General features: G+C 38.9%; 1 protein-coding gene across 1 annotated transcript; it reads right to left on the bottom strand.

Annotated features, from left to right (window-relative positions):
• TMEM182 (transmembrane protein 182) lies at nucleotides 1-24,639 on the bottom strand. The gene is made up of 5 exons (XM_068425147.1): nucleotides 24,303-24,639; nucleotides 23,797-23,896; nucleotides 22,326-22,424; nucleotides 13,485-13,622; nucleotides 1-1,398 (listed from the first exon to the last, which is right to left on the bottom strand). Exons 1-5 carry the CDS (start codon nucleotides 24,441-24,443, stop codon nucleotides 1,175-1,177), a joined length of 702 nt encoding a protein of 233 aa, XP_068281248.1. The 5' UTR covers nucleotides 24,444-24,639; the 3' UTR covers nucleotides 1-1,174.
• Between the last annotated feature and the right edge of the window lie 485 nt (nucleotides 24,640-25,124).

Genomic DNA, 25,124 nt, shown 5'->3' with positions numbered 1-25,124 from the left:
CACTCTCAGATGGATTTAATTTCAACTTGAGCCCAATGCCAGACAGTTTCCCCATTGTTAAAACTCCACCACATCTTTTCCACACCATGCATACAGTCCCATCCTCACCAAACATATCCACACACACACAGAGAACCAGCCACTCCTACACTACAGAACCAAATCCATCTCCCCTGATGTCTTAGCTAGGCTCACTGCTTTCCCTGGGATGACAAGTAGGCAAGTTGGATTTGGTCTATAATGCATTTTTTTAATGTTTAGGAAAATGAAGGCTACATAAAACCTACATTTTCATGTCCTAGATACTGTCTTCATAATAAATGTTTTTAATAAAAAAGTCATTTTACACAACCAGGAAAATGTTCGTTGGAGGAGCCAATAATTCCGTTCAAAAATAAAAGGGTTAAAATTCAATTAAAATATTAATGCTATAATTCAAAGTACAATTTTGGCATAACTTCAGCTAGTGATTTAACTATGGCATATTGGCTTATAGAATCATGCAACAGACATGGATTTCAGAATACAGAAGTATACAGCTTTCAAATGCATACAGAAAAGAGAAACGTGTAACAGAAGCAGTTAAGCTTTTACATGTACGGACTAGCACCAGGTCGCTGTTCATGGCAATTGTCTTCTCTCTCATCCTCTTCACATGGATGCTGCATGAACAACTGCATTCTATTTTCATAAAGTGCAGACATGTTGGCTTGTATTAAAGCTATGGCAAGTAGTGGAAAACAGGAGAGGAGGTAGATCAAATTACTGTATTTGAATGCTTGTTTTCCCCTCCACCTTGTACCATTCTCCACAAGCAGGAGCACAAGATAAATGTTAAAAGACTAATGTATAAAATGTTGATTTGGCTCACTTCATGTTGGGCTTTTGGTTGCCTTCCTCTGTTTGCAAAACTGAAAAACTGCTGCCAATAGTACCACACGAAGAACCATGGCTGTACTTTCTAAAGAATTAACAACTAGTTGGGACTAAAGGTGGTTTCTGCCTGCATTGAGTTTTGTGTCCTTTACCCTTAAACAAGGAACAGAAGAAATTCTAGAAGTCTGCCTGCACACTTAGGATTGCCATAACAGTAATAATGTATAAAATTGTGTTCCAGTTTACAACTGTCATGAAGTTTCACTAGGATTCCTGTATTTCCTTTAGCAGTGTATGACTAGTCTGAGTGTAAATAAATGGCACGCCCTACCAACAAGAACAGCATTCCTGCTAATAAAGCAAAAAATACTCCTATAGGAGCCAGCATAAAAGACCAGCCATAGCGTACATAAAGAGCAAAGTCTGGGCAACCCATTTTTTTCATGTTTGTGTAGTTTTCCAGATCAGCCATTGCCTGGACCCAGATGACATACATCACGACTACCAGCGAAAACAAGACACCTGGAAAAGAAACACCGTGTTTTAACAACAGAGTGTGAGACAAATGCTGGGTGCATTTACAGTAATACCGAGAAACCCATGAATGCTTGAGGACCCATCTGCAAGGCACAGTCAACCACCACTGGCTATTTTTTTGCCTTTGGCTTCCTCTAACAAGCACTATCTCCACCTTGCTTCTGATTTGCACTGAAAGGCATACTCCCATAACAAAGGATATATCTGGTTTTGGTAGGCAGACTGAAACACAGGTGTATTTAGGGACAAACTTCAGGCAGGTATTTATTGTTTTGAATTCAGGAGCCACGTGAGGGGGAGGGAGGAAGGACAGGACGGGACAACCTGGAAAAAAATATCTACTTTTGCTTCCCAAACTCTGACATTTTTTCTATCACAGTCTTTTCGAGGAGATATGAAAAGGGGAAAGGGGTGGGAAATCTTTCTATCATCTTCACCTCTCTACATTTGCTTCTTTTTTCTTATGAAAAGGGCTTCGTTTGGAACTTACTACCTTCAGAGTGTTCTACTCAAATATTTTGCAGACAAATTCAGACGTATTTAATTCAAAAACCTCCACATTAGAAAAGAAGTTCCTGGTGCAGGAACAAAACCCAACAATAGTGAAATAATATTTATGAAGCAGGCTATTAGTATTAACCTCAGATTGGATGCAACAGTTTCATGGAATTAATCCACTACATAATTCACAGCCTTTTCCCAACCACTCCTCTGAAAGGCCTTTGGATTGTTTACACATGATAGTAATAGGAGCACATGTCCTTACAAACAGTGTTAGTATCTCCTTGTTACTATACACCAGAAGGAGATACAAGAAGAAAGTGCTTTCCAAAGTATCAGTTGCATTCCTAATATTTCATTTCACTTTAGGGGAATGTGGACACTCGAGAAATGAAAGCCTGCAGCACAGATGCTCTAGCAGGTCTGCTGGAAAATTGAGGGCACAAGTCTGAATTTTTTGCATACTCCAGCCTGTACCCACTTGCTCCCTGAGCTCCAGCTGTCATAGCACAGTTACAGCAGCAGGACTATCTATTCCAACATTAAAATATTTGGAGGACACCACCCCATCATGTTTTTATCCCAGGATGTTTAGGTGCCTCATTAAAACCATGAGCCAGTGCACACTGGGAACACTTACCACCAAACTTGAGTCTACAGTCTGTAGAGCAGTAAAGTATAAATCAAAGGTATTTGTAGTCTCTTCCCCACCCTGCTAAATACTTGCAATGCAACCTTGAACAAATGTGACAGTTGTGGCAAAACCCACAAATGCACTTTGTAAGCACCCATGGACAAACCTCTGCTTCCAGACCCACCTGTCCTGGTAACCTTTCATGGTTACCTTTCCCCATCCCCGCCCTGAGATGCTGCCTCACCACCTCCTCTCCCTGCCCTTCTTACACACTTACAAGGGAGCAACTCTTGTCATCACTCCCTCATTTGCTTCAGGCAAAATCAGACAGGTTAGCTGCAGCAGTTTAAATCAGTGATCTGGTGACATTCTTGTTGGTGCTTTATTGTCAAAATGTAATAGCTTTATATTCTGGACATCCTGAACATCTGACAGGTGAGAGCTCACAACTCAATGTTTGGAAACACTGCCTTTTGAAGCCCACCAAAAAATGAGCTGAAGTAGTTAACCTGAGGCATAATCAAAATGTGACTGAAAATACCAAAGGATCTGCAATTTTTATGAGGCTGAAAGAAAGGAGGAAAACTAAATAAAGGATGCAGACACATTTCCTGTCTATGAAATATACTTGCAGGATTACATTTTTTTGCTAGGGCTCAAATTCCTAACAAAGCTCAAAAAAAACCCAACACTTAACTCTAAAAGGCATAAATTCAATTTTGAAAGTATTTTACCTAAGTAAAACTCAATTTTGATGGAATTTAGTGCTGCGATTGTATTAAATATACAACTGGTGAAACAGTGAGAAGGATCACTTTAGGGCCAGACATAAAGAATGAGATATTAAATTGAAGACTCTCCAAACATAAGTCAAATTGAGCAGAAGATTCCTGTAACAGAACATCTAATGATAACGGATAATGTAGGCAATACAGGAAAATTAGAACAAAAGAGATGTAGTAACTTTTGATGTAAAAAGTACAAAGATTCAGGGCTGAATTCATAAGTGGAGTTATTAGAGACAGGGAGTTTGTTCAAGGTTTCAAAACTTCAACCAAAAAAATAAATTATAGCCCAAAGATTTGGAAAGATACATTGATAATATGTCAATCCATATGAACATTGGAATTTACCTCTTCAGATGGCTGTGCCTGTGCATTTTCAAATGTCTGTAGTCTTCTATTTATTCTCTACATCGAGGCACACTTAGTCCGAAACAATAATAATTACAGAAAGTAGTGATGCATATTCCCTTACTGTAGCAGTGGGTAAGTGTAACCAGGCCTTGCACATCTGGAATGCTTTTGACCTCCAGCACTGTCGGCAAACACAAAGCTGCACAACCCAGTTAGTCAGAAGCATCTGCCATTAAAACAAGGCTCATTTAGAGGTGCTTTAATCTCAAAACGGGCAGCCCTTGCTCTTCAGGCAGTCTGAAGCAACACCTTCTAGGTGGTTAAATCAGGGCCAGCTCCATGTAGGTGCAAAACAGCAAGCCAGTGCTGCCAGTGGTAAAACAACTTCAGGGAAACTGAAATCCATCAGGTGATTTCACAGCAAGCTGCTAGTACCTGTGTGTGGCAAATTGTTGGGTATGGAAATTTTTTGAAGAAATGTATGTCAAGCAGAGATAAATGTCCTTCTTTAAAAGAAAGAAAAAGAAAGGGAGAATATGTAAAACCTCTCAGCTAATTAAGGCTCTAGAGGAGTATTCAAGGGTTCTCACTATCTGCTAATGGAGGCTAATTAGTAGGTATATTGCTTAGTGTGTTCAAGAAATGTCTTGAACAATAGAATCAGGCTAGGTAAAAACTGACCATGTCCTGTTGCCTCCAACAGCATTTAGTTCGTTAGTGCTCCTTTTGTCTAATTTTCACAGAGTTATGATTTCATGGGAGTCAAGCACTTTCACAGGAGTTTACTGAGGCTCCTGTATGTTACAAATGGTAACAGAGAAAAAGGAAAACAGAAGCATTTCTTAAGAGATAGACTCTCTGTTTTGTCCATTTTGTCCTGTTTCCTAAGATGTTAGAGTACATTAGAAGCAGTGGTGAGAACAGGGAAGCAGATCTTATACTTCTATTATCACTAATGAAGCTACTTACAAGGTTTGATGTTTAGGGCCAGAGGCATTAGTTCCTTCCTATTCATTAAGCACTCCATGTTGTGCTTAAATTTAAGCACATGTGCATGTCTCTTTGACTTAAAGGGTTTTTCCTTCTGGCATCCACACTGATTGCATCAAAATACCTGAATCAAAGGCAAGTTATGAGCTTAATGAATGGTTACTAGAGCTTAAATATTTATCTGGTTGTTAGAGTCCAAAAGAATACTGTTCCTTTTCAGATTATATGATTTCTTGTCTGTTTGTGTTGTCTTATTTTAATAAAATGGAGGGATGTTAATGGTTCAAGAAAGTTTTGAAGAAAAAGCAGTATCAAGAACAGAGTACAAACAATTTGTTCAGTGGACTGAATACCATGTAAAATTCAGATACACATAATGTGTGAAATATTTCCTACAGGCCACAAGATATCAGTTTGATCTATGCATTATGAACGGTAATAGTCATGTCAAATAAGTCAGCACTTTATATGGTGTTTACAAAAATATAGATGAAAAGCTGGATTTGTCTCCATTTTGTGGAAAGAAAAAGGAGGGACAGAAACAACTAATCTGATATTCAGAGATTCTAAGTATCCAAGCTTTGCTCTTGACTCTGGCTTTCAAAGGAGTTTTGCTCCTCAAAGTCAAGGGCCATTTGCTTAACACACAACACATATCATAGCAGAGTTGCTAATAAATACAAATCTTCTGCCTCTCCATCCTTCTACTTTGTGCATACATCTACACTATTTCTGCAACATTCTGCTTTGGTTATTTATACCAGTCAGTGAAGTACCATTCACTGGAGCGTACTTAAACAAAAGGAAGGGCATTGGACTGAAAGCAATACAAAATCTTACTAAGCAATTGTCTATCTTGGTCTGCTCAAGTGTTTTAAACTATCACCCATCACTGCAAAATCTCACTGCCTCAATTTATATGTAGGGAATACAGTATTTTTGAAGAAAAATCATATAGTGCAGAAAGTTTAAAATTAGGCTATCTCTTTACATCACCTCTAATCACAAGATTTGGACTTGATTCCGAAGAACCTAGTACAGTCACTAGAACACTAGTAACTCAGAACCATCGGCAGAGTCCATGTAAAACTGAAGAGAGGTCAGAATTAGACTCTTTACTGCTGGAGAATATTTTCTTAGATAAATTTTATGCTGCTTGTGGAAGACAAGGGGGATAATTCCTCTATCTATATAACTACAGTACTGCTATTCCATCCTACTTCTGTGTCCACAAGTTTGCTTCACTAGCTTGTCTCCTTCCTTCAGAATATTAGTCATGCCAGTAAGAGCTGAGAAAGCATCCATTACAAGTGTGCTAGGAATGCCTGTCCCTTATGGAGGAGAATATACTAAAATGAATATATATTTATTCTGGGAAATCTGTTCCTGCAGTCTTGTACTAACCATCTATTGTGAATGTCAAGAACTCTCACAGCCAAGCTCCAAGGCAAAATTACTGAGACAGATTGAAAAAAGTCTCCACAATTTAATGAAGCAAATATTTTTAGGAACAATGTGTACTACAATGTTATTTCTACATTTTCAGCATTTAGACCTTTTGCATAGCGTGCGGGTGTCCATTTGCCCTTGCCTTTTAGTGAATATAAAATAAAACAGCAGTTGAACGAATCAGGAATGATGGGGGAAATTATTCCTAGAACATGAAATATGTGTGAGAGAGATTAAGACAAATAAATACTTCCCTCCTTTTCCTTTTTCTTTCTTTTTTTTTCATTTTGCATTTTTTTAAGAACACACGTTTGATACACAGCTCTGTGCAGCGTGATAAGACATGGACTTCTCTGAGGTCACTCTTTTCTGTCTTTTGCATTTGTTCTTTTGAATTTCTTTCAAACAAATACTTGTGCGTATTGCAGAGGAGAAAGAATACAGAACCTTTAGAAATGTCTATGAATTCAAGAAGCAGTTTGCTGGCCTTTAGTACTTATTCTTCCCACGTAGAAATGCCTTTCACTTGTCAATGGTGAATGGCTGTTTATGGCATGAATCTTTTACTATGCAGACATGAGGACAACAGGTGCTGGAAAGAACAATGTGAGCTTTTCACTTGTGCCTAGAAGTTTAGAACTTGCTGTCTCACTTGAGGAAAACTTGCGTGTGTGTGTATTTGTTTTTCTATTGCATTTTTCTGTCCTTGTTCTTATTACAGATTCTACCACCTACCTTGGCCTCCTGTGACCTTTATTTAAAAAGTATGGTTGACATTCCACTCTGAAGTATGTGCAGAGGATCTCACTTAAGAGTTATGGGAGTTGGAACATATCTCCAAAGACAGATTTTTGTCCTCATCTAGGAGATAGAATTAAAATATCAGCTTTTTTCACTCTTTTGGTAGGAAGCAGAAGTCGTACTTCTAATCTTCCTTCTTCACAAGGGTGTGATTCTGCAATGCTCTGTGCACGTCCTGGGGGCTTGCTTGTTTGACATCTGTACAAGAGGACAGTTTTCACCACCACCCAGGCAGGAACAGGCCCAAGGTAATTATGGACTTTATTGAAGGCTGCTCTAAGTGATTAATTTATGGAAGTTTTCCCTTCTTTTCCTATGACCTTTGAAGCAGCTATAAGGCTTCTTACATTTTGCACTACTGTAGCTGCTCTTGGTCCATCCTCTGATATTGTAGACTTGGAGGGGAGGCTGCAAAGACAGCACTCAAGTCACTGACTGCAGTATTGTTGAACTGATATGCACTTTTCCTCCACAGGTGTATCATCTGTAGTTTCACCTGCAGCCTCAGGTAGTTAATATGGTTACAAAGCTTAACAGGGAAAGCTGCTAGTCAATAAGCTGCCACCAATACTAATAATTGTGTGTGCCTCTCCATTCGTGGTAGTTCAGCTGTACCACTCAATAAGAGAAGTGGGCAGCCTTTCTCAAAGATCAGGATGAACAAAAGGCAGGTGTGTGACTCTGCCATAGATCAGTCATCAGAATTGCTCTGTGTGTAGCTTTGCTGCTTTTCTGAGGCACAGATACGCGACACTGTGGAGAGACTTCTAAGGCTCCTTTGGCCCTTGGAGTATAATCCTTTGCAGTTCATCCACATGCGCACCAGTGATGCTGGCAGAGAAACTTTGAGTCTTTGAGTGGGTAATTACAGGGCTCTGAGGGCATGAAGACTAGGTGATGATGGTGTCAAACCTGCTGCTCAAAGGATAAAAATTGGGCAGAAGTTGGCATACACTGTGTATCAGCTCCTAGCTTTGTACCTAGTGTCCCAAGCAGGGCTTTGGATTCTGTGATCACAGGACCCTCTTTGAGATACGAGGACTACTGGAAAGAGATGAGATCCATCAGACAAGGTGGGGAAAGAGCAACAAGCTCGGTAACCTTATGAGAAGAGATACAAACAAGGACCATTGGCAGATGGACATTAAAGCCTCCAGATAAGCAGAGGGAAGGGAATGGAGAGCATATACATGGGACAGAGCAACGAGGGAGGCTCATACACTTCCACTGAGAAAGCAGCACAACTGAAAGCCCATCTCAAATGCCTGTACACAAATGAACTCAGTGTTGGAATAATACAGGAGGAATCCACGTTCATGCAGTCACTGGATGATGGATGATACCACTGCAACTGCAGACATGATGAGACAGCTTGCTTGACTGGAGTGCTTTGCTGGATGGATGCAGACTCTTTAAGAACAGGCAGCTAAGAGGTGGTGGGATGTCTGCAGTCTGCACAAAGAAATATCTTGAATGGACAGAGATCTTCTAAGTAACGTGAGCTTATGAATTAAGACCAAAGAGGTGGACAAAAAGAGTGTAGTCATGGTGGGCATCTGCTACAGGCTACCCAATTAAGAAGAGGAAGTGGACGGGAAAAACAGTTATGATTTCTGGTTCTCATGAGGGACTCAGCCACCCCAATAAGTTCTAGAAGGGAAAGACTGCAGCGTGCAAGCAAACCAGGAAGGAGCATCAAGGATAACTTTTTGAAACACGTGTGGAACAGACCAACTAATGGAAGTGCTTTGCTGGACCTTCTACTCACAAGTAAGGAAAAACAGGTCAGGAATGTGATAGATGGTGTTAGCTGTGGTTATAATGGCCATGAAATGGAGAAGTTTAGTTTTCTAGGAGGAATATGGAAGGTGAGTAGGAGGCTAAAGACTCAGAACTTCAGGAGAACAGACCTCAGCCTGTTCAGGGAACTCATAGGCAGGATCCTAAGGGAGGCTGCCTTGAAGGGCAAAGGCTACTCTGAAGGACAAAGGATGCCTTGAAGGGCAGAGGGGCCCAGAAGAACTGTTTGTTCCTCACAGGCAACTTCCTTAAAGCACAAGAATGGTCCCTCTCAGTGTGCAAGAATTCAAGTAGGTCTGGCAGAAATGAAAGCTAACCTCATGCAGAGCTGCATCAGCAAGAACACAGTCAGCAGGTTTGAAAATAATATTATTTCCCTTTACTCAGCGCTTGTGACATCATATCTGGAATACCTTGTCCAGTTTGAGGCCCCCTGGTGAAAAAGAGATACTGATAAACTGAGGTGATGACCACCAAGATGGTTAGGAGCATGGAGGATAAGGAGAGGCAAGCTGGGGAGTTTTAGTCTGGAGAAGAAAACAGTCTTCATCTTTCCAAATGGAGTTACAGAGAAGATAGGGATAGACTCTACAGAGGTGTGAACACTGGAAGAATGAGACAGTGGTCACAAGCTGCAGCAAGGACAATTTCAGGCAGATAAAAGTTAAAAACCACATTTTTCACAATAAAGTTCATCAGACTGGGACAAGTGCCCAAATATGCTGTGGAATGTCAATTATTGGAGATTTTTAAAACTTGACTGGATAAGTCTCTGAGCTGCCTGGTCTAACTTTGAAGCCAGCCCTGCTTTGAATGGGAGGTCAGACTTGATTGCCACAAAAGGTCCTTTCCAACCTCAATTTATTCTATGTCACTCCGGATCTCTGTTTAGGCTAAACAGGTCCCTCCAGAAGGCAAGTCTATCTGCCTTAGCACAGATAAGGTGAATTGTTCCTCTGAGAGTGTGTTTCTTACTATTGACACTAGAAGTTTAAGCAGTTGGTCCATACAAAACACTTATCTTTTGGATGGCTAAAGAGTTGGCATGAATCCCATTCCCAATAATTTCTTCAGCTGCTTTCTGAACCCTAATATGGCACAACAGATCATTCTACAAGCTGCTCCCTTCAGTTGAGGCAGAGCTTTTGTCTGCTATGTAATTTGTCAGTTAAGGTTGCAAAAGGATACAGATACTTCAGTCCAATAGCAGGTATTAAAATTACTTCATTTAACATTTTTCTTTAAAGATACTAATAAGTAGGAAAATGATTGATCTTCCTATCTTCTTCTTCCAAACTTCCACAGAACAACCACCATGTCAAACTTCTTTCTCAGAAGTGTACTACTCTCCCCAGTATAACAGCTACTTGAACATTACAGTAAGACAGCATACAAGCCCTTTCAAAACAATGCATATAATTCCTTTTTTTCTTCAAATCATTATGCTGGCTTCTGTCTTACAAGAGCTCTAACTTCACCTATGATCTATGTCACATTACATCTTTTCCTTTCCCCTTTAGGTCTGTGTTTAAAAAGATGTATACCTTGGCTGCATCCTGTCACATGCTGGTATGAGTGACAAATATGCACTCTCCCCTTCCATGCCCCGTTTTCCTTTGGGAGGCTGTAAATGAGCAGCCTCTCTAGTCCTGAAGAAGGTGGATAGAGGAAGGGGTCGAGGCAGCAGGGAACATCACAGAGTATACCACCCTGCCTTTTAGAGGCAGGTTAAACTACTCCTCTTCTGCATCAGGCTCTACCTTGTCTTGCTCTGCCCCCAAGTTATCCAAGATTTAAGAAATTAACTATTGTGAGGAATTCCTATTGGGAGAGAAACAGACAGCAATTTCATGCTGTCATACCTTTGGGTCTGAGAATCCCTTCTACTCTCCATTTAACCCAATGGGCCATTGATTAGTAACACCACAGGAAACTGAGTTGTTGCCCAAGACATCCCACAGGACATAGCTTTAACTACTGACAATGCAAAGCATTTATAAGCTCTTCTTAGGTCTGTATGATCTCTTCCTCCAGTATGACTTTAATTCATGATATAATTAAACTCATACCTTGGCTTTGTGAGTATACTGACTTGTGAGAAAAGCTGAGAGCAACAAACTATTTTTCAGTGTTTTCATGGGTGATCTGAAATGTTGGATAGGATAATGATATTTACAGTTAGTACCTTCCCCAAGCAGCCCTGCCCTACTGGTGTGACTGGGCGTAGATGCAGAAGAGCTTGGTCAGGAAGCACATCCCCTTACCCAAGCCAACATGTCTTGTGCAAGCTGAATGGCTCCAGGGTCCTCGGCTCTGCTGCCACCACTTCCTTTTGGCAAATCATAGCAGGATTTTGCTAAACGTCTTTGCTTTTCAACAACAACAATGGTAATAAAAAAAATAACAGCTCTTCTCAGAAGTCCTCACTGAGAACTGTGCTGAATTTTAAAGATACTCTATATAGAGAGAGTAAAGAGCATGATTTTCCCTGAAGAACATCTTCTCTGTAGGGACAAAGGGTGAGAGGGGCAAAGAGACAGGCCCAAGGTCACACACTGGGATAATAAAGTTCACTTAACTTCACACACCTAAAAAAATAGTCTCTCTAGATTCCCTCAGTAAAGGAAAGAGAGGTGTAGGGTTCCTCCATAGCGCATTCATCTGATCCAATCAGGCCCCGCTTTCAGGATAAAATGAATCCCCAGCTGGGGGACTTCTTACCTTCCTACTGTTTTGACTGCCAGTGAATGTTATTGCCTCCTGCAGGCCTCCTAGGGAAGACTTGGGGATCTAACTGTCCCCTGCCTAAATGAGGGCAGATGAACTGACCCAGAGTGGAGAACACACACGTCACTTGGCACCTCTGCCCGTCAAGAACACCTCTTCTGGTGTCTTTCAAGTGCCCTTTTTCTCTCTAACAGCCTCTGCTACTTTCTAGTGACAAGTGAGGTTTTTTACAGATTACAAATGCAGAAAAAGAGCAGGACTCACATGGGCTCTTACCCTGCAAATTGGTGACAAAAAGCACTGAAATATCTTAGGATTTCCATCAGAGTATGAATATTTTTTGTACATCTTTTAAAAGTGTGGAGGACTCATTCTCAAGGGATCAAATGCAAGTATGCTGGAGTTTTTTCAGCAAAAATATTATAAAACATTACAAAATACTTTCCACACTTCACTGAGGGTCCTTTAAAATGGTATAATGATCCCTAGCTGCATATGAAGAGCTGTGAGGTGAAGTGGGTAAGCAAGGTCAGCAGGCCAGTAACAGAAGCAGAAAGAGAGCCCACGCTTTTAGGTCCTGACATGAGTGACTCTGCCCCGTAACATGGTACTGCTCTCACAGGACTGCCACTCACCAGGCTTTATACAAAGGAGAGCAGTGATTGGGCACGTACTATCATTTACATCCTACGCAACTGTATCTTACACACCAGTGCGATATCTTCCCAGACTTTTCAAGGTTAATAGAACAGCGTCCCAGAGAGCTGCCCATATCAGCTGAATCCTGGGAGGGTGCATCCTCCATAGTACGTGTGGGTTAGGAGGAAGGAGGGAATTCACGTATTTGTTATCTTTCATTTACAGAGGTTTAGAGCTCCTACTTACTCATATGTGACAACAATTTTGTGTACTCCAATCACATCCAAAACATTTCTTTTATATTGGTCATGTAAATGTGCTCTGTCTTCCAACCTCTTTAGAGCCTACTGTAATCATCCTTTGTGTCACAGAATCACAGAATGTTAGGGATTGGAAGGGACCTCGAAAGATCATCTAGTCCAATCCCTCTGCCGGAGCAGGATTGCCTAGACCATATCACACAGGAACACGTCCAGGCGGGTTTTGAATGTCTCCAGAGAAGGAGACTCCACAACCTCTCTGGGCAGCCTGTTCCAGTGTTCGGTCACCCTCACCGTAAAGAAGTTTTTCCTCATATTTAACTGGAACCTCCTGTGTTCCAGCTTGCACCCATTGCCACTTGTCCTGTCAAGGGATGTCACTGAGAAGAGCCTGGCTCCATCCTCATGACACTTGCCCTTTACATATTTATAAACATTAATGAGGTCACCCCTCAGTCTCCTCTTCTCTAAGCTAAAGAGACCCAGCTCCCTCAGCCTCTCCTCAGAAGGGAGATGTTCCACTCCCTTAATCATCTTCGTGGCTCTGCGCTGGACTCTCTCTAGCAGTTCCCTGTCCTTCTTGAACTGAGGGGTCCAGAACTGGACACAATATTCCAGATGCGGCCTCACCAGGGCAGAGTAGAGGGGGAGGAGAACCTCTCTCGACCTGCTGACCACACCCCTTCTAATACACCCCAGGATGCCATTGGCCTTCTTGGCCACAAGGGCACACTGCTGGCTCATGGTCATCCTGCTGTCCACTAGGACACTGATAAAGAAACTGATAAAGAAACTGATAAAGAAACCCCTCTCCTTAGCTAAACCCCTTGAGAATCCTATAAGGCAGCACCCCTAAATATGCATTCTTTCTCCTGCTAAAAAACTACATTGAAATTCCATGATTTGTCCTGGATTTTTTTTTATCTTAATCTAAAAGTAGTTTTTAGAACAGCTTCATGATTAAATAACTTTGGGAAGAATTGTCTTCAAGGCAGGCACTCCACAAGCCAAAGGATAGAAGCATGTGTTTTTTCTTTATTTTAACTATGATTAATATAATTTTTGGTCACGGAAAATGGGAGAAATATCTCATCCTTTCTGTTCTTTAATTGACTGAGCAAACAGTATACCCACCAGCAATGATGTAAAAGCCTCCTCCTGCTTTGTACAGAATGTGGCTGGCAAAAGGAGCTGCACAGATGATGAAGAAACTAGCCATCACAATAGTGAGCACTCCCAGGAGCATAAGAACTGTCCAGAAACCTCGATAAACTGGAGAAAGGAAAGAAGGAAAAAAGAATACAACATTTTTTAGAACTTAAGTGACATATTTGGCTAACAAAGATTTTTCTTTTCCCCTTGTCTTTTCACTTTCCGTATTAAAAAATGAAATATTCATTCTATTGTGCATATATGTTATATATCATGTGGACCAAATTAGATTTGAATGCCAGTCTTTATCTGATGATCATGGAAAATAGATTGTAAGTTACCAGGAATGAAATCCATCTGCTTAATATTTAGCAGTGACTTGCAGGATAGCAACTTGACCAAATTTATGCTCTTTGGAAAATGGTACACCAAAGCTGTAGCAATGATTCTTTGGGACAAATGATTGGGCTGACAGAATACAATTGTTTTACCAAAACTGTCTGGAAGAAGCAGACAGTAACATCTCGACATTCTTAGTGCTCAGACAATATTACCAATAGCAATATGTAAGTTCTCTACAATTTACAACGGGATAATTCTCTTTACATATAGTCATATTCAATAGAAGTAAATTTAAAGCAGGATAGAGGATAAAGGAGAAACTAAAAAAAAATGTAAACCATGTTTCTGAAAAACAGTTAAGTATTTTAAACCAGCCTATTCCTGCTCTAAAACTCTTTGTATTTTATTAAATTTAAAATGCGATGTTTCAGAAGCCCCTGTTAGTGCCAAGCAGTGCTGAATTAATGGATGCAGCTGGTGATAAATGAGCTGAGAGTTTTGTGACATACTCTGGCCAAAAGAGTCTTTCTAACAATTATTTTTTAGCTGGTTAATTGCACATCCATTTAACAAAGTCATCATTTTACAAATGTTACAAGTGACATAAATTTCTCCCACGAATTTAAAAATTGGTACATTAACACAACCCATTAGTAAAATTATGAGTTGCAAAGATTTTCATCGTCAGATCTGAAAATCTTGAAGCACTGACAATTCAGTCAGTGAAAAACATTTCCACCCAACTGAGGGAAAGCATATAAGCCAGCTGGCAAGTCAGGAAAAGTGAGTCACAAAAGAAACTGCCACTTATCATTTGACAGCACCTACTTACTGTTATGGCAAAACACAACTAAGCAACTATTATACTGGTTCGTATCCTGAAAGTTTCAAAACCGTACAGCTTGTTAGAGCCAGCTATTCTGGAACAATTTGGGTTTGCTCTCATCTGAAATCTGAAGGTGCACTAGACATTATCAGCTTGTGCTTCACACTAATTGTTCCAAAAACCTATAGTTTTTAACTTGACTAGCTTAACTCATGTTATATACTCAAGTATACACCGTCTTGCTTATATCAGCCTTGTAAATGTATTACCTAGATCACATTCACCACATCACATTAGCCACACTTTTTAAATAACATCCTTTTTTAATCCAGGCAAACATTGAGAGACATAATTTTCCACCACTCTGATCAGCAGATTTGGGTATGGGAAGGATGAATGTGTCTGAAAGTAGCTGGCAGAAGGGTTAAACCTGTGTTTTGGTTCATATCCAATACAAGTCTTCTTTCCACATAAACAACAAAATACGGTAATAGTAGGCAAGAAGTAAGGCTATGGCTCAGCAAAGCAGTTAAGCATGTCTTCTGCTTTAAGTACTCTACCTCTTACAGGATTTAGGCACCTGTTTAAAGTTAAAGACATAGTTAAATTCTTCACTTAATGCAAATGCACAGTGAATGGAGACCTAGAAAAGTAAATCTCTCAAGTCCTTCAGTCTTGGGTCTCTGAAGCAATTTCGTCTTATTTTACTCATGGGGCTAATTTGCTAAGCTTCATCGCAGTCACCAAGTCCATGGGACATTACTTCCTCATTTAAAACCTAATACTGCTAAATCAGTCTATAACCACCCAACTCTTTTACATGAATGGCCCAAGGTACTTCAAAGTCATGCTACATAATAGGACACATTGGCCAAAATGGACCTCAAAAAAGCTTTCTTTGATATCATTATGGTCAGTCACCTAAGTCATACAGATGTGTTTCTATTTTCTGATAGATAAGGACACAAGCTTCCCCAGCATTACAAAATTAGTATACACTTTCATTATCTACTTTTCATACAGGAAGCTTTGAAGTCTGCTTTTAGAGCAATTTAACCAGAAAAGCTTGATTTGTTCAAATATTCCTGGAAACTGAACAAAAAAGGAGTACAAATGTAACTGATGAAAATTTGTTTAAACCTCTGTGTAACTGTACAAGAGAAAAGCTGTTTCTCTGCTCCAACAGCATAACTATTTTATGCATTATATGTGAAATACTGATTTGACCTAGTTATCACCTGAAATAAGCTTCCATTCCATTTCTCTAGAAATAATTACTTTAGAGAATCATGGATAAATTCTGATGATCCTAATACTTGTTTAGCCAGCTAACTCTGTCATTAAACATCAATTCGAAAAGAGAGTAGAGTTGACAGGTAAAAAGTCTGCAATGTTCCCAGATCAGCAACTTTTCAAGCAAAAGACTACTCCCTCTAATCTTCAAGACAGTAAGTCATTAGGGTCATTTGTGGCACAGGTCTGAGGAAACATCCTAAGAGTATTTCGGCCTTTTTCTTTAGTAAGGGAGTCAAAAAGTAACCATTTTTCTGCAAAGAGGGCTTCACTTATTTCATACTCAGACCATTTTTGCTCAGATCACATTTCCCATCTTCTCTGCCTAGGTAGGCAAGATCAGTTCCGGCAGGGCTAATCATTCAAAATTACAATGCAGCCATACTGCTGTCATTTAGCTTAGCTGGCATCTATAGATCAACACAAAAGAGCTCGCTGAAATTAAAACCACCTAAGAACGAACTTACTTTTCAAGTCAAAGACTTTGCTGCTCTGAGATTGAGGTGAACCACGACAGATAAAAAGCAACGAAGATGCTGATTTAATTATGCTTCTTTGAATCCCATGAAAAGGGATGACACTGTGATCCAAGCAGCCTGTTTCAAGAATAATGGTTCAGTGTACCTATACAAGGTGTTAAGAGATGTCTGCACCATGGCAAGTCTCAATGAGGCGGTTCATAAGACAGCCTATGTTCTGGTTCAGATGACAAGGAGTACCCTTGCCTCAAGGTACTTCACAGATATATTTGAGTTAGCTACCTCAAGTACATGCATTATTCCAAGTTTTTCCTACAGTATAAGAAATAAAGTGCAAGCACTATGCAGAGTCCGAGGTAAACCTATCTGCAGTGTTAATCGTGGATACCATTGCTCTGTGTTGCAAGAGTGCTAAACAGAAGGTTCTGTAACTTGTCTTGGTAAGCTGCCCCTTCTTTGGGTACAACATTTGCCTTGGCAGTCACAGGCAGGCCTAAAAATAAAATAGTACTTAGAGGAAAACAGGAGTACACATGGTACGCTTGTCTTTGAGCTCTGCACTGTTCGGCCTGTATACTATCGGAATATTATAGCTGCAGTATATTCCTCCAAAATTGCACGACCCGTAATTTTCCCTTGTTACTTGCTTTTCCCCCAAAAGATCCTAATTTAGATTCCTCTGCAGACTTCTGCATCATTTGAAAACTAGAGGAAGTATCTGGTTTTGAGTAAGGGACTGAATTTTGGAGAAATGGCTGAAAATTATCGAAAGCTCCCATTTCTAGTACAGTAGATCCCAGCACTGATTATGAACTGAAGCCACAGATTTGTATTTTAAGATGTTACTGGTGCATGATATGAAAGAGAAGCAATAATATATTTGACAGAGTTACACAGCTGTGTCACCCGCAATGCATGCTTATTGTGTAGTAAGCGTGCACACCTCAGAACGTCCATAACGGGTTATTCAGGAACAGGTTAGCTAATGACACAATGAGACACCCATCTACAACCGGAGAGGTTAACACCAACCTCACAAAACCATACCACATATTTTATTGCCCTTGCTGACAAGTGTTTTAAAATCTCAGCCATCAGCCCATACACTTTCTATGGCCTATCAAAAAAAAAAACCAGCCACTTAATATTGAATTCAATATTGAACATGAATTATTAGGCACTACAAAGCTGAAAAACTTTTTGAAGCATATGTGAGTACAATGCTGCATAAACATTACTAAGGATAGGCAATATGACTTGGAAAAGTTGCCTTGAATTTTCACCCACAAGCTCACATCCTAAAGCGAACCGTTCCTGTGATCTGACTGTGGATTGTATTTTAGAACATGTCTTTTTTACCTCTGTATTTAATGTAAGAGATATCAAAATGCTTTTGACAAGAGGTATCAAAATGCCACCCACAATATAAAAGACAATGAAAGGCCAAGTGTCTGACCTGCCTTAAATTAGGAGTATTGTCTCTGCAGATAAATGGCTGTAAATGAGATCACACATCTCAACAGCAGCACAGGAGACACACCTGACAACACGATAAACCTCGCAAAACTTTTCTTTGTTTCACCCAGTACCCTTTACTATCCCTTAGTAGTAATAATCTTTTTTTTAATAACCTTAACAGTAAAATAAATACAATATTCACAGTATGAATACATTGCTTTTTTAAATATTTCTTGTTTTATCACTGCTTGGTGGCTGGGAGTTCTCCCTTTGTAAATGTACTGTATTACAACCTCGCATGGGCAATTATGTGACTGTATTACATAACAGCATTTTTTTGCCCTAGAAACAGGCTACTGCTAACATTTCACTGTAAAATTTTTACTTTCAGATTTCATTGGTGATGTTTTCTAGATTACTTTAGGATAATTTCAACCCAGTAACAAACCTGCCAATAAACTTGATCACACCATTTTAGATGTAATAGTTGCTGAATGAGAACTTCGCTTCAGTCCTATAAACATTCTGTATTCTACATTATATTAGGCACTACTTCAAATGCTGGCAATGTGCCCAGTGCTGGACAAAATAAGATACTAATGGTCAGGAAAAAAAGTACTAGCAGTTACAAAATCAAGAGTATAAAACTAATGTGTCAGTGTAGCCCCATTAAATGGCTTCCAATTTAGCTTCAGAAGGCGCTGGGGCAATTTGCAACAGTTAAGGAACTATTGTTTATTTCCAAATAAAGTTGAAAAAAACCCCTCAAAAATAAAATTAATGACTTGACTAAGTGCTAGATCTTGCACCTTTTTTTCATAGGAATAATCTCACTATAGCCAATGGGACTACTTTTACAAGTAAGGACTTTGTAGATTTTTCAAAAACAGGCCTAGTATTGTCCTGTAGTAAAAGAGAGTTTTATAAAAGTGTGATAGTCCTTGAATGTCAGTGTTAAGTAATCTAATGACATGATATCAGGCATTAATCTAGCAATGAATTCCTATTTAAGTACTATACTATTATGTTTTCAAAATAGCTTGACAGGATAACCAATCTCATCATGATTATACAAATGTATGTTTATTTTAGAATGTAGAGGTCATTACTCTGGCACTTTTATTGTATGGGCTAATTAAATTTTTTTATTCCTAGCTTGTAGTTTGTTGCATATGTTTGTGAATCAACATATAAATGAATGTGTTAGCAACACAATGAGTTGCTGTCTAAGTCTACTTAATAGTTGCACGCTACAATAGCTGTCACTATAAACCACTGTACCATCACAGAAAGTCACTAGAGTCAGGCTTCCCCTGAGTTCAGTTAGATGCCTATTTCAGACTAAGATAAATGACATGGCCTGCAAATTTCTTTAAGCACATTAACCATAAAAGATGGTTAGCATAGCTGTGACTGCACCTTACACTGCAGGTAAGCGAAGTCCTCCCCACTCTGCCAAGATATTTAACAAAACCAGTGAATGAACAAAACCATTATAACTGCGATTAAATGACACAGAAAGCTGCAATTTCAAAGCAGTGCTATCTAACCCTTCGAAGCTGATCATGCATCTGACAGTAATGATGAAAAGAAACCTGAGACATTAAAACATGCATTCAGATCCCAAATATAAGCATCACTGTAGGCTCCTCTGTCTTTACATTTCCATCTAAGGCTATAATTCTTGACACCAAGAGCTCATAGTCTAGATTTGCACAGCAGGATGAACCAAGCTTTTGGTCTAAAGCTCTGTGAAGTGTACTAAAACACTAAACTTGAAGGTCTTCAGTGTTTTAGTCTTTTGGGAACTATCACACAAACACCATAAAAGCAACACACAAAAAGATGTAAATAAACTAACAGGGGATAGACCGAGCCTCTCTTGAATTCTGGCCCAGAAAAGCTCTGAGCCAAATTCCTACTGATACCAAAGCCAAAGGAGTTATGTCAACCGAGAACTTGGTCCAGTCACTGCACTCAAAAATCATCAGAGATTTTATGTTCCTCAGGAAACTTATCTTTGCCTGAGCCCTTCTAACTGGATGGTAACATGGTACTCCACCAACAAACCACACTTGTGTTTCCACTAGGGGCTGCAGTTAAATCCAAATTCCTCTGATAAGGTCCCAAAGTCTCTTAAGCCAAACAATCTGTAAAAGAAGTCACATGCGTTTTCTTGCTCAGAAACTAACAGTTCTGTTAACAGAAAGTCAGAGATTTTTAGAAAAATGTGTTGTACATACATGTTTGATTTTTCTAATGAAGTCTAAAGCTTTTTATTCAGCTGTTTATTTTTCTATGAAAGAGCAAACTAAGTATTTTTCTTAGTTAGATGGAATATTTCTTCTTATATACTCTTAATTAAAATAGGACTTGAGGGACTCACTAAAAACACAGTCATAAACCTGTGTGGGAGAATTTTTTTTCAATCCCCAAAAGTGAATATGTTGAGAAAGCTATGAGCTATGAAAATGGTAATATTGTATCAAGAAACAGTAGCAGAACCAAAAAAGGGACAATAACCTGAATCTTCTGGTAGTGCCCTTTTGTTCTATGTTTAGTTTATGTGAGGTATTACATGCAGCCAACTGCATCTTGATGAAATCTTGTTCTTCATGAAATCAAACCGAGGGCTTTTGCCACGGGCTTTTACACAGAAGCATTTCCTGCACTGTGAATCAAGAAGAAGAGGATAATCTTCTAGTATTTCTTAATTTAGCAACTGCAGTTGCAGCGAGGTTTTATAAACTTGTTTGCCAAATAACATGGGCAGGACTGTCAAACTACACTAAAGGAGAAACAAGTTTTGAACTAACAGAGGAGATGATGACATAACCTTCTTCACAAAAAGTTGTGAAAGATTCTTGAACAAGCATACCTGCTCTAGTACTTGGATGCTGAAAATGAACTGGAGGCATAAAAAAAAAACCCTCTTCACTTTAAACGAGCTCAAAAGCAATCCAACTGTATCTATTTATACAGCAGGAATGGCTCTGAATGTACTCTACCTGGGCCAGCATCTATAGTACAGTTCTGTCTATTTTTAATCTCCTAATATGAAATATAGATAGGAAAATTATATTTGAGCAGTGGTTCTTTTGGCAAACATTAACTAAAATTAATTAAACTTTTGACGATATTCCTTCTCCTTTCCTTATTCTTTGTTTGTCCACTTCTGTGTAATCATGCTATATAATTTGAGGATCCTTTGTGAATGCATGAGTGAATGGTGGAATACAAACTCTGTCTAGATTACTAGGAGCTGATGACTCTGTCACTTTCAAATGGAAAGATAAACTGTTCTAGAAGTGCTGTGAAGTTACAGATCAGATCTCTGAATGGTGAGGTCTGAATTCTGCTTGGCCAAACTTCATAATTTCTAAAGATTAACAAAACTATTATCAGTCCAACTTATTTTCTTTTCATGTCTGCAGTATAAAAATTGGATTCTGAAGACACTTCAAAGTTAGCAAAGGCATAATTACAGCTTCAGGACAGGAAGGGATCACTTAAGTCACTGAGTCAGCAGGCTCAGAGATATGCAGCATCCACACATAATGGGTTATTTAAAAAGTCATATGAAATAAGTATCAGAAGTTATTTATTTCAATTATGTTTGCATAAAGCCCTTGATTTGATGAAATGTGACAAATATTTTTAAGTGGAGTTGTAAAAACAGCTTTCCAGGCATTACTCAAACATAAGTTTTTCAATTACTATGTATCTTCCACATATATATATACACATATCTCTCTTACTGCACTAGAGTTTCTTGATGTTAACATCTCAGTTTAACATAGTAAGTATTTTGAACTATCATAGGGAATATATATATATAAGTGCTTATTTCACAGAACAAAACGGCCCATTGCTATGATCTTAGGCTACGTTATTCATGTATGGCACATGCTGTCAGAGAGTCATTTCAGTGCCTCATCTCCCTACAGTATCAATGGAGAGAAGTCGGCACATCCAGTGGTTGGTGCAGTATATCTGAGTTAGTTGAATAAACTTAGTATCGAGGCCCCTTTCCTCCTTCCTCATAAAGTAAAAATGCAATATATTTCCACATGTGGTTATTTATTTAACAAAAAAAAACAGTTTTATTGGAATACATGAGAAGAAGTACTTGTTTAATGCATTCAGCCCAAGGAAGATACTTTTTATGTTGGATAAAAAAGCACTAAAAAAGGAAATGTCTCTTTCTTTTAGAAATTACTTCCATTCTGCCATCATGTTTAAAGCTAAGTGCTTTGCTAAACAGTGGTTTAAATATGCATGTTATAAAATTATGAGAAGTATGAAACACCAAAACTCTATTAACTAAACTGTGTGGAGAGATAAGGCAGTTTTATACTGAAACATCCAAATTGTTTTCTTGAAACTACAGGCATTGTATCCATTTGCAGCCAAAAAAATACTTACTGATTGCAGAGTCATAGGAGGTTGAATTGTGTTCATCTCGGATAAGAGGAAACGGTGATAGGTAAGCATGTGTACAATTCTTGGAAGGTGACTGGTTAGCTAAAAGTGAAAGAAAGCGAAAGATTAATATGTTACTGACTTAACAATAAAATATTTTAAGCCTGTTCTTCAAATGGGTAAACTGAGTTTCGTAGGTCAAAATTCCAGGTTCTTTCCCAGGCAATAGCTTTACAGTGGATTTTGCTTTGGTAAGAGATACCAGCCTTGTTATCCAGCCAAGGATATTCCTTAAAGGGCAACACAGATTTGTACTATGGGAACAGTAAAGCAGCCTTGCTGAAGGCAAGGATCTGGCACACTGCATTTCATATGCAATGCATATGTATGCTTTTATATGCATAGGTACATTTCTGTTGTGAGAGTTAATTACGTCGGTCTCATTATTGCATGTTCCACCAAAAAAAAGACAAAAACCAGGAAATTACTTTTTCTCTTGTGAAAGAACAATGAAAAATATCAAGCATCTTCAGAAAGTTTACTGTCTCAACAAATATGAGTTCAGTCTATGGAATCAATATCGCTAGAGAAGGGTTATTTCACTCTTTATATTACATGCTTATAAAAATATCACCTTCTTCCTTGTGAAAGATAAAGGCTGACTATAGCTTAAATCACATTTAAATTTCAGATTCCTGACTGCAGAATTCTCCAGATAAATAACAAGGGGAAATTAACTACAGTGAATATTACATTTGCCACTTAAGACCAAGCAACATATTTAGCAAAATACAGGTTATTGAAGTCAAATTTATATGAAGGTATCTGCTTTTCACAAGGATTGTCAAAATCTTGCAATAAGGAGAGAGAGGTCTGTACCTCAGAGGTACTGTCAAAGACCGGAAAAGAAGTTTTGCTTGACTTCTTCATGGGAGAATTTGGTTGCAAAATACTACCTGATCCTCCAGAATCCTGGCATGTAGTGAAGGAAAGCAAAGGATTGTCCATGAATTTAGTAGAGGGATTCTTCTGGATATGTTGTGTCCACCACTTTCACAGTGGAATTGCCCATGCCCTCCTTAACCCACTCATAGAACTACTGGAGAAACTCTCCAAACAAAAATTCATGAACCATCCTAACCACTAAGCCCTTTCTCCCTACATTACAGAAATAAACAGTCTGTTAAACAGTAAGTGGGAAGAGACTGTTCTGATAAGAATGGACTCAGGTTAACAGGACAGCCATAATGCTCACAGCATAAGTTCATAGTTAAACATTTCTGATTTTGTCCCGGGGTTTCCTTTAGAACAGACTAGAAAAATGTTTGTCAAGAATTTATTTTAGGATGGCTGAAGAACCTGATCACCAAATAAGCCATATGAAATCCAGTGATTCATAGGACAGAAAAAAAAAAAACAGAACTATTTTGAAAACAAACTACTGTAGATAATGTAAAAGGAAAAAGTTACTTACTATACCAGAAATTCCACATGCTGGCATTATTCTCTCCTACATTTCCACTAAACCAGCACCTCCAGAAGAAACCTTCATGATGGAAAGTGGCCTTCTCTCCCTACGGGGGTGGGGAGGGGGAAAGAAGCCATTATCATACAATTTTTAAATGACTGAAAGAATCAAGTTCAACTGAAATTAGATGTTGAGGTAAAAAACACCACCATCATAATGAAACACAGCCTGCCTGAATGGAGGTTAGCTACAGCATATCTAAACAGTTATACTTCCTTTGAAAGAATGTCATATTGCAAAAGTAATATTGCAAAAGTATTATCACAAAAGACAAATTCATTTTAGATTGATTACAACTGGTTATAAGAGGTATTGAAGCAGGCTTGTAACCTTCTAGAAGGCCAAAATGAAAATATTCAAAAGTTCATACAGAAGTAAATTCTTACAAGATAAACATATCCAAGAAACATACATATATAATTCTCATTATAAATAAAAATGTCCATACTAACCCCAGCATCTTCAGGTGCTTTTGAACACCTTCCTATTTCTGTAGCAAGAAGCCAATAATCAGTTCCAAATGCCACCAAAAAAAGCAAAACCCCCAGAGCTGCAAAGAAGCCTCCAAAAAATATCCCCACACTCAGTTTCATTATTGAAATTCTCTTAAAAAAAAAAACTATTTTTTTTTAATTGCTTAAGAAGAAGCAGTAAAATAAATAAAATTTTTGGGAAGTGACTAAAAAGCTGCTTGGAGAATATAGCGCATATCTGAAGAAGTTTCTCTTCACTTGACTTTCTGCCTGTGTTTCCCAATGCCCTGTGAGTTGATTTGTGTCTCCTAATTTGTGTTCTATGTGGCTGACTCAAGCCTGACAGATGAAAAGGGCCTTCTATTTTAGGACACTGATGGCAGAGCTTCATTCTGTTTCTCTATCTGGGCGAGGCCAGTCAGAAATAGCTGACCTTCCCCTAAATAATCAGGGATTGACTTGAAATATTATTGCAGCTGGTGCATCAACATCAGTGGAGATGGGGATGGAGATGCAATGGCTCTGTCCGTCCATGTGAACTGCATTACAGGGCACATAGTAGCAGCAAGGACTTCCAAAGTTCAGGCTTGGTGGTGAATGTTTCTTTGGCTGCTAGCAGGGAAGGAAACACACACAATACTTTGGAAGTTACTGTAAGTCATGTTAGTAAATGAAGGCTGAGATTTTTTAATGGAACTTTGAAAACATGTCATATTTCCTTTCCCTGACAGCCACTGATGCAGTTCACTTTGCTATAGCAGAAAGTGATGTTTGGAAACATCACTTTGGAAAGTGATGTCT

Source organism: Nyctibius grandis, chromosome 2 (genome assembly GCF_013368605.1).
Source record: "Nyctibius grandis isolate bNycGra1 chromosome 2, bNycGra1.pri, whole genome shotgun sequence".
Lineage (NCBI taxonomy): Eukaryota > Metazoa > Chordata > Aves > Nyctibiiformes > Nyctibiidae > Nyctibius > Nyctibius grandis.
Note: the sequence above shows the minus strand (reverse complement) of the source record. Positions and strands in the feature narration are given on the sequence as shown.